At 44.2% G+C, this 12055-nt stretch overlaps 1 protein-coding gene across 1 annotated transcript; it reads left to right on the top strand.

Moving 5' to 3' along the window:
* The first annotated feature begins 1345 nt into the window (after nt 1-1345).
* On the top strand, nt 1346-7240 carry LOC124657197 (cytochrome P450 71A1-like). The gene is made up of 2 exons (XM_047195785.1): nt 1346-2305; nt 6626-7240. The coding sequence occupies exons 1-2, from the start codon at nt 1346-1348 to the stop codon at nt 7238-7240; spliced, it is 1575 nt and encodes a 524-aa protein (XP_047051741.1).
* The last annotated feature ends 4815 nt before the right edge of the window (nt 7241-12055 follow it).

The following is a 12055-nucleotide window of genomic DNA, read 5'->3' as shown; positions in this document are numbered from 1 at the left end:
AAATTGGGTTTTACTTCCCGCGAAGACTGTTGCGATCCCCTATACTTGTGGGTCATCAATGGTGCCCTTGTTGGTTCTACCGATAAGGCGAACATCCAGAAACTTCCGTGCACGTATTCGCTGCGAAGAAACAACACTCTTCATCATCAGTCGTCCTCCTCATCGGTGCTGTCGCCGTGGTAGTCTCGGTGGCAGCGCGTCTCGTCGAAGACCTTGACGCTCATGTCCCTGTCCCTGTGGTGGTGCGCGAACTTCTCCCAGCTGATGTTGAGGTACATCTTGCCGCGCGCGTCGTAGATCACGTCGACGATCCACCAGTAGTAGCCGCATGCAGCCTCCCGCAGCTGCATCGTGCGAGGGCGGTCATCGCCGGCGACGTACTCGGCGAAGGAGTCCGGCAGCCTGTGGATGCCGCGTGGGTCGCCCTTGAGGACGAGGACAAACTCGAACAGCACGCCCGGCTCCACGTCCATCTCCGATGGTGAAGACGACGACGTGGCAGGCGACGGCGAGTGTGACGCTCCGCCGCGGCCACGACCACGACCACGGCCACGACCACGGCCGCGAGCTCGGCCTCCGCCTCTACCAGACATGGCGTCGTCTCTTGTTGAAATGGTGGAGGCTAGGGTTGGGGAGAGAGGCGCTAGGGTTTGTTTGTGAGAGGGACGACGAGAGGCGGCCCTTTTTATAGGCCGGAGGGAGACGGGGGAGCGGTGGCGCTCATTAACGCTGGCATGCAGAGCTAGGCGCGACGAGACCCGTCGCTGCGCCTCTGCGGGAACTGCACCGTCGCTGCGGGAACTGCACCGTCGCTACGCGCCAATAACTTCCATTGCGAGGTAGGCGACGGTTAGGTTAAAATTTATTGTGCCGCTGACGGGTCGGCCCCGCCACTCCCCGCCTCGCTTTTCGTTGTGTCCGGCGTCCCCGGTGCGTCCCCTGTGGGGCTGGGACGGGCTCGGGGCACCGGACACCGTATGGGGACGCGTCGTACAAAATTGGGTTTTAGGAGACGCAGCTGAAACCGTTTTTTTGATCCGACGAGTCCCAAATTGCTTTGGATGGGGACACGACTGGAGATGCCTCTTAGGCCCGCTGAAGATGACTTCATACAACCACGTCGACCTGACTCTTCAGCCACGTCTCGGACCAACGCAAATGTCTGCACAAACTCCCACGTATGTGGCCATATGCCCATCTCCATTCATGAGGGAAGAGGCCATGTGTTACACGTACAGTACGTTTCCAGTGGCCTATAAATGCATCCACCAGATCACCAGCCTTGGTACCGTCGCACCATTCCCATTTTCACAACTACTAGGATTGAAACGAAGTGAAACCTAAGATGGAAACCACAACCCCCGTGCCATTCGCATTGCCACTTATCCGGCTCAACGTTGCCACTCTAGTATTTCTCCCTATCGCGTTCGTACTGCTGCTGGCGCGTGTAACACGAATTACCAAGAATCAACCCGTGCACCGCCTCCCGCCGTCCCCGCGGGGCCTCCCGGTCGTCGGCAACCTCCACCAGCTCGGCGCGCTCCCGCACCGCGCCCTGCACGCGCTCGCGGCGTCCCACGGGCCCATCATGCTGCTTCAGCTCGGCCGCGTGCCCACCCTGGTTGTCTCCTCTGCGGCAGCGGCGCGGGAGGTGCTGCTCGTGCACGACCACGCCTTCGCCAACCGGCCCTCCCTCGCCGTCCCGACCCGGCTCCTCTACGGCTGCACGGACATAGCCTTCGCGCCGAACGGCGCCTACTGGCGCCGGGCGCGCAAGCTCGCCGTGCTCCACCTCCTGAGCCCCGCCAGGGTGCGCGCCTACCGCCGAGTGCGGGAAGAGGAGGTGTCGGAGCTCGTCCGGAAGGTGGAGGAGGAGCAGAAGCTTCACGGCGTGGTGCGGCTGAGCGAGCTCTTGAGCGGCTTCGCCAAGGACGTGAATGGGCGGATCGTGCTCGGGGTGCGGGCCTCGGGCGGCACGGGGTGGCGCAGCAAGGTGGACGCGCTGATGGAGGAGGCCAACGCGCTGCTCGGGGCGTTCCACGTCGGCGACTACTTCCCGTGGCTGGCATGGCTGGCCGCTGTGGACGGGACGGACGCCAAGGTGGGCAGGGCGTTTGAGAGGATTGATCAGATCCTTGAGGAGATCATCGTCGCTGCCGGCAGCGCCGACGAAATGAGGGACGGACGAGCAGACGGAGCACCGTGCGGCGACGAGGCGTTCGTGCATGTGCTGCTGTCGCTTCAGAGTGATTCTGTCGGCCATGGGTGGCGTTTCAGCAGGGACAACGTGAAGGCGCTACTGGAGGTAAAAGAACTGCATGCATGCTCGAACTGCTTCACACTTTTTTAGATGAACTTCTTCACATTTTTTTTAAAGCTGTGCCTTTCTTCAAAAAAAATTAACGGAATTTATATCGGGAGAACGTTAGGATTCTGTATCGGGGCTAAAGATTTTTTTTTCTTCGTTGGAAAAAATCCCAATAGGCACCGGTATTATCAGTTTTCAGAAATACCGGGCGAGATTTGTCAAAAGATCGAATTTGTAAATTTCTCCAATATTTAATAATTTTCTTAAACATAAGAGTATAATCTTTCTCTGTGGTAACCAGAATAACTGTTGTTCGGCGAGATTTTGCAAATCCCGGACAAGAAAAAGAACCCTGATCTGGGCGAGACTGACTAGAGGCCAGGACATATTTTGCTCGGCTTAGAATAGCCGCATTTCCTTTGGTTTTTACATAACTCATATCTACTCCCTCCGGTTGAATTTAATCGATGCGGAGGGCATGCGTGTTATTAGGTGTTAGGGGTGTCAATTTATTCCATCCAGAGGTAGTATACCGTTTGGATTTTTGGATTTTCAGTACGCTTAAATCAGTGTCTTCAGCGATCCAATATCTCAAAGTTAAGATAGATAGATCTGAGCTGGTGGATCACTCAATATATATAAGATCAAACTTCTAGCGCATCGGTACAAAGTCTAGTTTTCTTACTCAGTAAGCTCGTTAACGATGTATCTGTTTTGTGAGGGGCAGCAGGTACCAGACGCACTCTTTTCCTTTCAGGGTATTTAAGGGGCTGGAAGGTTTTTAATGAGGCGGTCTGCTGTCCATATATATATATGGTAAATGTTTCAAAAAAAAGTCTAGTTTTCTTCTCAACTTTTTTTTTGCAAAGTTGTAACATGGCATACTACACATAAGACATAAGAAAAAAATGATCATCCCAACTTTTAACAAATAGTTAAATACTCTAGAAGCTAAAGGAAATTCTATATAGCATAGGCATGTAAAGTTATCTTACCTTGCCACTCTTATATATATATGTTTTTAGCTTTGGGTTCATCTCTCCAAGGTTCCAAGCAAGATCACATATAGTATATTTTGATAAATAATATTTCGGATTTTAGCTTTAACCTTATAAGCCGGAAAAGAAAGTAAATATATACTTTAGATTTAAGATTTTATCTTATACCATCATATAGCAATATTTAGTCAAAAGCCAAAGGCCAAAAACATTGCGTTTATGTGACTTATAAGACAAAGTCCAAAGCCTAAAAAGAAACAAATAATAGTCACCACACGTTACCGTGGTTCCCATGTTTTCCAACATTCATTACTTACGTCCATGCTCATGGGTGCCAACAAGCACCCATTACATCTAAAAAATAATAATTAAAAAAGTACTAAAAATCTGATTTTTTAGAACAAAAGATGATCAAGTATTCTACTTGTATAAAAATATTTCGTGGGAAAACTAATATCATCGTAGCCAGGGTTAAAAAGGCAAAATTTAACAAACCACATGTCCATCTACTGTTCACACTAGAAAAAATAATCTGTGCAACTATTTAAGATATAAAAAAAATCTTAGTAGCAATTTACGTGTAACTGGAAAAAACTCAGTTGCACTCCACATGTAAGTGGAAATTCTTAGTTGCGACACATGCGTAACTGGAAAAATCTCAATTGCAACCTACATATATGTGGAAATTCTTAGTTGCAACATATGCGTAACTGGAAAAATCTCAGTTGCAACGCTCATGCAATTGGAAAAAATATATCAGTTGCAACCTACATGTAAGTGGAAATTCTTAGTTACGACGCGGGCGTAACTGGAAAAATTCTCAGTTGCAACCCAAATATATGTGGAAATTCTTAGTTGCAACATATGCGCAACTAGAAAAATCTCAGTTGCAACGCTCATGTAATTGGAAAAAAAAAATCAGTTGCAACTCATGTAACCGAAAAAACCTCAGTTGCAACCCACGTGCAGCTGGAAATATGTCATTTGCAACACACTCGCAACTGAAATGGTAAGCGGTTCCATGGGAGAGAGAAAGACGCCTTATAGATAGGAACCGTCACCACGAGCCCACTTCACAAAGCCCGCAAAAAACAAGTCAGTCTGCTTACACGTCGGGCTAACAACAACCCAAACACACGCAAACTTATTAAGTATAAGCCCCCTAATTTCTAGCAAATCTGTTATAAATCTGTTATAATAATTTATTTTCACCCCGCTACCGACGAACCTCTCCGGCCGGAGTACATATCAACGAAGGTTCACACGCTCAACTTAAACTCATGAAAGCGCAGTCATTGCCACCTACCTTTGAATATGCAGGCCAACACACTTGTGTACGTCTCAAAATCTCAATTAATGCAGTGAGCTGTAACCGTCCGAGCAACTTTTTCATGTCGTATACTCGTTCCGTTTAAAAATATAAGATGTTGAACCACTTTCTTTGATTTACCTACTTTATCTTGTATATATTCTATTTTAATACGTAACTTCATTCGGGGGTGATGTTTTGACACATGGGATCATATGCTTCCTATATTTTGAAATGCATCTTACACATATTTAAAAAAAACAAAATTTTCACACGTACATCTCCACGTGCTACGCGCCAACAAATTTGTTTCACGAAAAATCGACTTGCCGTGTGGCGTTTGTAAAAAAGATAAAATTCAGTGCTCAAAATAAGCCTTTTAACAAGACAAATTTTCTCTTTTTTTACATAGAACATAAAAATATTATTTTTTCACGAAACTTAGTGGATACATATATATTATGGAGATGTACATGTAGAAATTTTTATCAAATTTTTTTGACACTTTAAAATATGTTTTTATGGTAAAGAGAGCATATGAACCTGGGGCCGAATTGAATTTCCGACTTCACTCACATTAGTTTATATCTAGTCTACTTTATAAACATCTAAAATATCTTATATTTCTAAACGAAGGGAATATATACTATGCATCTTTCCTTCACTTTATTTTGTCGTGATATGCAACCGTGAACATGGTGAGCATGAGAAATATTAGTGTCTCACGTTACGCCACCACGCCACCATGCATCCATGTGTCGATCACTCGAACCTATTAGGTTAGTTATAGTCGAGAGTAGTACACGTGTGTTGTTATGGACAAGGATTTGGTGCACATGTGCACCAGTGCTAGCTCCCTTCACTTTTAGTATTTTGAAAATGTTAAAACCTCATGTTTTTATGTTTTCAAAAATTATGGCGTTAAATATGTAGTTAGATATGGTCACGAGAAATGTATGTAAAAAAATCTCGGTAAAAATACTTTAAATTGTGGGAAATACAAAAAAAACAAATTTTTGACAAAAGGATACACTATTGTAATGCTATTTTACACCATTTCCTGTTAGAAATTTTTCTTTTTTATATTGTTCAAAATACAAAGTATTTTTAACGGGACTTTTTTGCATACACCCCACCCATATATATCTATCTATACATTTATCGTCATAATTTTTTGACATTTAGAAATGTGAGATTTTAAATTTTTCAAAAAACTGAAAGTGAGGAGAGCATTAGTGCCCATGTGTCAGAGACACTTTCCGATAAAGGACGAGCTTCATTCATGAAGTTTTTTTTATTATTGTTATTTATAAATTACTATTTAAAAAACTCACGTAGAAAATGATGATTTCTACTTGCGTACGAAAACCAACACCAAATATTATGTTTTCTGCGCTGTGCAGAAATGAAAAATTTCTAAATCTGAGGTAGTGAACGATCCAAAATTTGAAAACCATCGGACTTGGCAATATCTATTATTTGTATGTAGGTAGGAATACAAACGGTTTCACACATTGAGATTTTGCGGTACCGTAGAATATGTCATTGTCAACATCTAGTTTTTTCCAGATATTTTTGAAACATAAAAATATCAATTTACAAAATGTAAATACATGTTCAAGGAAAGTGTCCTTCAAAGCTACTTTTCGAGAGTAACATGGACATGTTACTAATCTATTTTACTACCTTTACGGTGGGAACAATCATACATGTAATAACATAGATAACCAAAATTCATTAGGTTATAGACTCATTTTACCATAGGATGTGTGATGTTATGGTGATGTACTCTTTTCTCATTAAATGTAGTATCACAAGGTTCTCTTTTCTCATTTAATGACCTACTATATCATTAAAATATTAAGTTTGCAATGCATGTGATTGCATGTTACTTCCACTATGACTAACCTAGTATCAATAATATCATGTACGAGAACGGAGGAAGGAGGGAGTATGAAACAATAATATCCTCCTCTGTGTGAGTAACGTCCCGCTGCATGATTTGGACAGGACCTGTTCGGAGCAGGGACAGACTCGACCATCATCGTCCTGGAATGGGTCATGGCCGAGCTGCTCCGCAACAAGGGCGCGATGCAAAAACTGCAGCAAGAAATCAGGCGCCACTCAACGAACAGTGCTGATCACTATCTCATCGTCACCGAGCAGGAGCTCCCGGCGATGGAGTACCTCCGGGCCGTCATCAAGGAGACGATGCGGCTGCACCCGCCGGGCCCGCTGCTGATCCCCCGCGAGTCCATGCAGCACCGGAGGGTGGACTGCTACGACGTCCCGCGCAGGACCCGGATCATTGTGAACGCGTGGGCCGTCGGGAGGGACCCAGCGGCGTGGGACGGCGCCGACGAGTTCCGGCCGGAGAGGTTCGTCGGCAGCGAGGTGGATTTCCGGGGGCGGCATCCCCAGCTCATACCCTTTGGCGCCGGCAGGAGGATGTGCCCCGGGGTCGGGTTCACGGCGGCCGTCGTGGAGCTCGCTCTCACCAACCTCTTGGGGAGGTTCGACTGGGAGATTCCGCCATCAGATGTAGTGGACATGGAGGAAGCGCCTGGGATCACGTCGCGGAAGAGGATGCCACTGTGCGCAGTGGCGGCACATCCCGCGGAATGATTGAGGCTATACGTACGCACCCTTGTGGTTTGTATACTTAACTTGGTGAAACAAACTTTGTATTGAGTAAGTTTTTGTTTGAGACACTTTGTAGTACATCAGATTATTTTGCAGTCATTTATTTTCATTAATCCAATGGCCCAGATCGGTAATATTACAACAGAAATTGTGTAGTATATTTAGTCACCAAGAGTATTTTGGGTGGTTCACTTGAACGTGGATTTCTACCGGACGGTATGGCGCCAGGACCATATCTCCCACCATCCGTTGCATGATTGGTGATGCTTTTTTGCAAAAAGATCCTATATTTTGTCAAATTCCCAGGTAGAAGTCCGTCTGTTGTTTAGAAAGTTATTCACAAATTTCAGTGTGGATCCAACCATATCATTCTAAGGTTCTTCACAAATTGAACATAGATATCTAACACAGCCAAACAAGTTCTTCAGAAATTTTTCCTGGAACCATTTTAGAACATATTAATTTCTTCACAAAGATCTAACAGATATGAACCACATATCTTACACATATGAACCACAGATATCCACAAGAAAAGATCCATGTAAAATCATAAGAAACCACTAGATTTGAACCACGGAACTCTGTAATGTTCTTTACAGATCTTCATAAGGAAAGCATCAACAACATGGAGATCTAACACAAACAAAAAGGTATCTCTAAAATATCTACAGAAGATCCATCAAGAACATGAATTGGATCTAGGAGATTTAATTAACAAGATCCTAAAAGAATCCTAATAAGATCCTAAAAAGAAACATAAGAGAAAAAAAAAAGAATGGATTGCCGGCCCTTTCTCCGGCCACCCGTACAGAAGCCACCGACGTGCGCGCGGGGAGGTTGGCCCGTTCAACCACGGTCGTCGTGTGCGAGGTGGCGCCGCTGAAGGAAGCAACCTAGGACGGTCGGGCCAGCCGACGAGGCGCGCGACGGAGGCTGAAGACCCCACGCGAGGGACGCCAGAGATCCCGCACGCGCGACGAGGCAGCTTGCTACGGTGCCGGAGCAAGGAGAGGGGAGGTGGCGGGGATGGAACCGGACGGGTGTTAGGGTTTCTCGAGGACTGGGGTGATTTTATATACATGAGCTCGTAGGACCATTGTTGAAAATATTAGCAATTTTCCCCATCATTTAATAAAAAAAACAGTAGATAAAACATGACTAAAAAGTTTGAGATTAAACTAGTCATGCAAATCACCATAGAGTAAAGGAGCAACAAGTCTAAACTGATTGATAAGAGTAGTATGTTTCCTGACAATGAGCCTGAACATGTTGCTAGGAGAAGGAAGAGCATCATGATCTCATAGAAAGAAGGCAAGAACACATACGGTCCAGAACAGGAACCAGCGTTGACGTTGTCGCTGTTGAGAGCCATGTCGCTGAAGAGGTTGCTGATGTCGGGGAAGAAGTCGTTGTTGGGGAAGTAGTCATCGGCCTCCGTGTCGATGTCGATGCCAGCAGTCGCACTCGGAAGAGAGAGAGGCTCTCGGCTTGAGGCATTCCCGCAACCCGCGGCGCGACGTGTCGTGATGAGCCGAGCGAGCGGCGGCGTCATCGGAGGAGGAGCGCGCGTGTGGTCAGCTCCTATTTCCTCCTATTATTTCTCTCTTACAAATGGTATGAAGAGGTCTCCTTATAAGCTGCTCAAACTCTTCTTAACTAGCAATGTGGGACTAAATTTTTGTCCCACCCCTGCCATGCATGAACGGGCCAAGTGGGCCTCTAGGATTTATTAGGAATTTATGAAATATTTATTGTGCTGATCCAATATGGGCCATAATCCTCCACCAGATCCTAGAGGCACATAGAATTTGCCTTTGGTTCCAAAACATTGTTTTATATACCGGTACTATAGCGAACACTGTTAAGTTGAACTTTCACTAGAACTCTATGCTACACTAGACTGCTACTTGAACAGTGGATTAAGCCTTGAACTGCAAGTTTTCTGCTAATCTAGCTTCACAAAAATCCTTGACCGGTATTGGGCCATCGCAGGGCTTCCCCGCGGGTGGAGCTTATGCGTCATACTCCATGGCCTTTCATGAGTTTATTAGAAAGCACCCAACTCTCATAGGTTGTGACGTTTTAACAACCAAACTCATATAGGTGTGTTCTTCAACGGATGTTCTGCAGGACAACATGTGTGCTTAAATAAGCCAATTAGAACACATTAAGATAAATCAGCCTACCGTGCAGATTAGGAAAGTATTGCATCTTTACGGAGTGGTATCATACAAGGAGTAAGGATACTTTCCTCTCACTTGACATACAGCTTGTCTCTCAGTTCTAATTCACGGGATCTCCAATCACATAGAATGGGTTACCACTGTGGAAAATTTAAACGGTGGGTCTCATACCCATCTCTTTTGATGCATTATCTAGAACGTTACGTGATAGACCCTTTGTGAAGGGGGCTGCCAAATTTCTAGATGTATGGATATAATTCAATGCAATAACTCCGGAGTTTCTCATTTTCCTAACAGATTTTAATCTCCTCTTCACATGTCTTGATGACTTCATATTTTCCTTAGAACTGTTAACCTTGATGATCACAGTTTGATTATCACGGTTCATTGGGATAGCGGGTATTGGTTTCTCAACCACGGGTAAGTTCATCAAGAGATCACGAAGCCACTCTGCTTCAACAGTGGATGTGTCTAATGTTGTGAGTTCTGCTTCCATTGTTGACCTCGTTAAGATGGTCTGCTTGCAAGACTTCCAAGAAACAGCGCCACCACCAAGTGTAAATACATATCCACTAGTGGCCTTAATCTCATCAGCATCAGAAATCTAGTTTGAGTCACTATAACCCTCTAGTACCCTCGGATACCAAATATAGTGAATGCCATAACTCGCAGTGCATTTTAGATAGTGCATCACTCTTTCAAGAGCATGTCAATGATCATCGCCAGGATTTGAGACAAATCGGCTAAGTTTTCTCACAACAAAGGCGATGTCAGGCCTCGTAGCGCTAGCCAAATACATAACCGAGAATAGTCTGAGAATATCTCAGTTGATCTCTAGCAGTCGTTTTATTCTTTCTAAGCAGCACACTAGGATCATAAGGCGTTGGACAAGACTTGCAATCGCTATACCCAAAGATTGATGTTTAAGATCTTTTCCACATAGTGAGATCTTTTCCACATAGTGAGATTGAAGCAGTGTAATCCCACCATTGTCATCCTTCAACAGCTTGATGTTTAAGATTACATCGGCTACCCCAAGATCCTTCATCTCAAAATAACGAGATAAGAAATATTTGGTCTTCTTGATGATATTCAGGTTGGTTCCGAAAATCAGTATTCATCGACGTACAAGGAAAGAATGACTCCTTCGCCCCCACCATGGCGATAGTACACACATTTATCAGCTTCATTTACAACAAAGCCTTCAGCAGTTAAATTTTTTTTCGAAATTCTCATGCCACTGCTTAGGTGCTTGCTTGAGACCATATAAAGACTTCAACAATTTGCACACCTTTCCTTCTTGACCATTTACTACAAATCCATCCGGCTGGTCCATGTAAATTTTCACATCCAACTCTCCATTTAGGAAAGCTGTCTTAACGTCCATTTGATGAATGAGAAGACCGTATGAGGGAGTCAGTGATAGTAGTACTCTAATGGTAGTCAATCTAGCTACATGTGAGTAAGTATCAAAGAAGTCTTCACCTTCCTTTTGGGTATAATCCTTGGCCACAAGCCGTGCCTTGTACTTTTCAATTGTACCATCAGGCCTAAGCTTCTTCTTAAACACTCATTTACATCCTACGGGTTTGCACCCATAAGGACGATCAGTAATCTCCCAAGTTCCATTATCCAAAATGGAATCCATCTCACTTCGGACAACTTCCTTCCAGTAGTCAGCATCTGGAGATGCATAGGCTTCTGAAATAGAAGTGGGAGTGTCATTGTAATATCCCAGAACATAGGAACAACGAAGGGTAGATTTAGAAACGGGGTGTGCATTTCATCGCAAAACGAGGGAAATTTCCGTGCCTTATTGCATAAAAACCTAAGAGCGATCGAGGTTTCTCTCTCATTGCTATTAGGGTTAGGCAATGTGAGTGTTAAGAATTTCGACATGACCTCTTTTGAAACTTGTTGATTTTGGGAGATTATTTGAATTGGCAATTCATATTTGAATTCAAACAAAAGAAATAATAAGTAAACATTATATCAATGAATTATGAATTCATAATTCAAATCACATCATAATTCAAATCACATCATATATACACAAATAATTCATAAGTGAATGATAAATTTACATAAAAGCTCTTAACCAAAAACTTGAGCTTTATTGATCATACACACACATTACATTGGCTTTACAATATGTATCATACAAGAATTGGATGGAATAATAATAAAAACAAAATAAGATTACAAGAATTGGATTCTATACAAGATCCTAAACTAAATGTCTTGGAAGGTTTTGTCCTTGGATCACATTGAGCTTGAAACCTGCAAAATAGAAGAGAACCTACACAGTGAGGTTAATCCAAGTGTCAAGGACACTTATCATTGTCCAAAATCTGGCCAGAAGCAAGATAGACACCAGCAGACCAAAACTGAAGCCATCATGAGCTCAAGTTTCACCACAGCACACACACAGCTGACTAGCTACTGTGCATGCTCAACAGCAAGCCAACCAAGGCTTAGTCACCAAGCTTGGCACAGGCTTCTGTGTCACAGTCAGGGAGAACCAGCTGACAGTATAAAAGGGTAGAACCAGCAGAATAATTCACAAGTAGATCAGATAAGCATTCACCAAGCAACAAGCAATGAACAGTGCTTA

Source organism: Lolium rigidum, chromosome 5 (genome assembly GCF_022539505.1).
Source record: "Lolium rigidum isolate FL_2022 chromosome 5, APGP_CSIRO_Lrig_0.1, whole genome shotgun sequence".
Taxonomy (NCBI): Eukaryota; Viridiplantae; Streptophyta; class Magnoliopsida; order Poales; family Poaceae; genus Lolium; species Lolium rigidum.
Note: the sequence above shows the minus strand (reverse complement) of the source record. Positions and strands in the feature narration are given on the sequence as shown.

What these genes read in the sequence shown, in the direction of transcription:
- LOC124657197 (XM_047195785.1), top strand. Translation starts at nt 1,346, where the DNA reads ATGGAAACCACAACCCCCGTGCCATTCGCATTGCCACTTATCCGGCTC. An exon ending in ACGTGAAGGCGCTACTGGAG is followed by an intron (nt 2,306 to 6,625) that starts GTAAAAGAACTG and finishes TGATTTGGACAG; the next exon opens with GACCTGTTCGGAGCAGGGAC.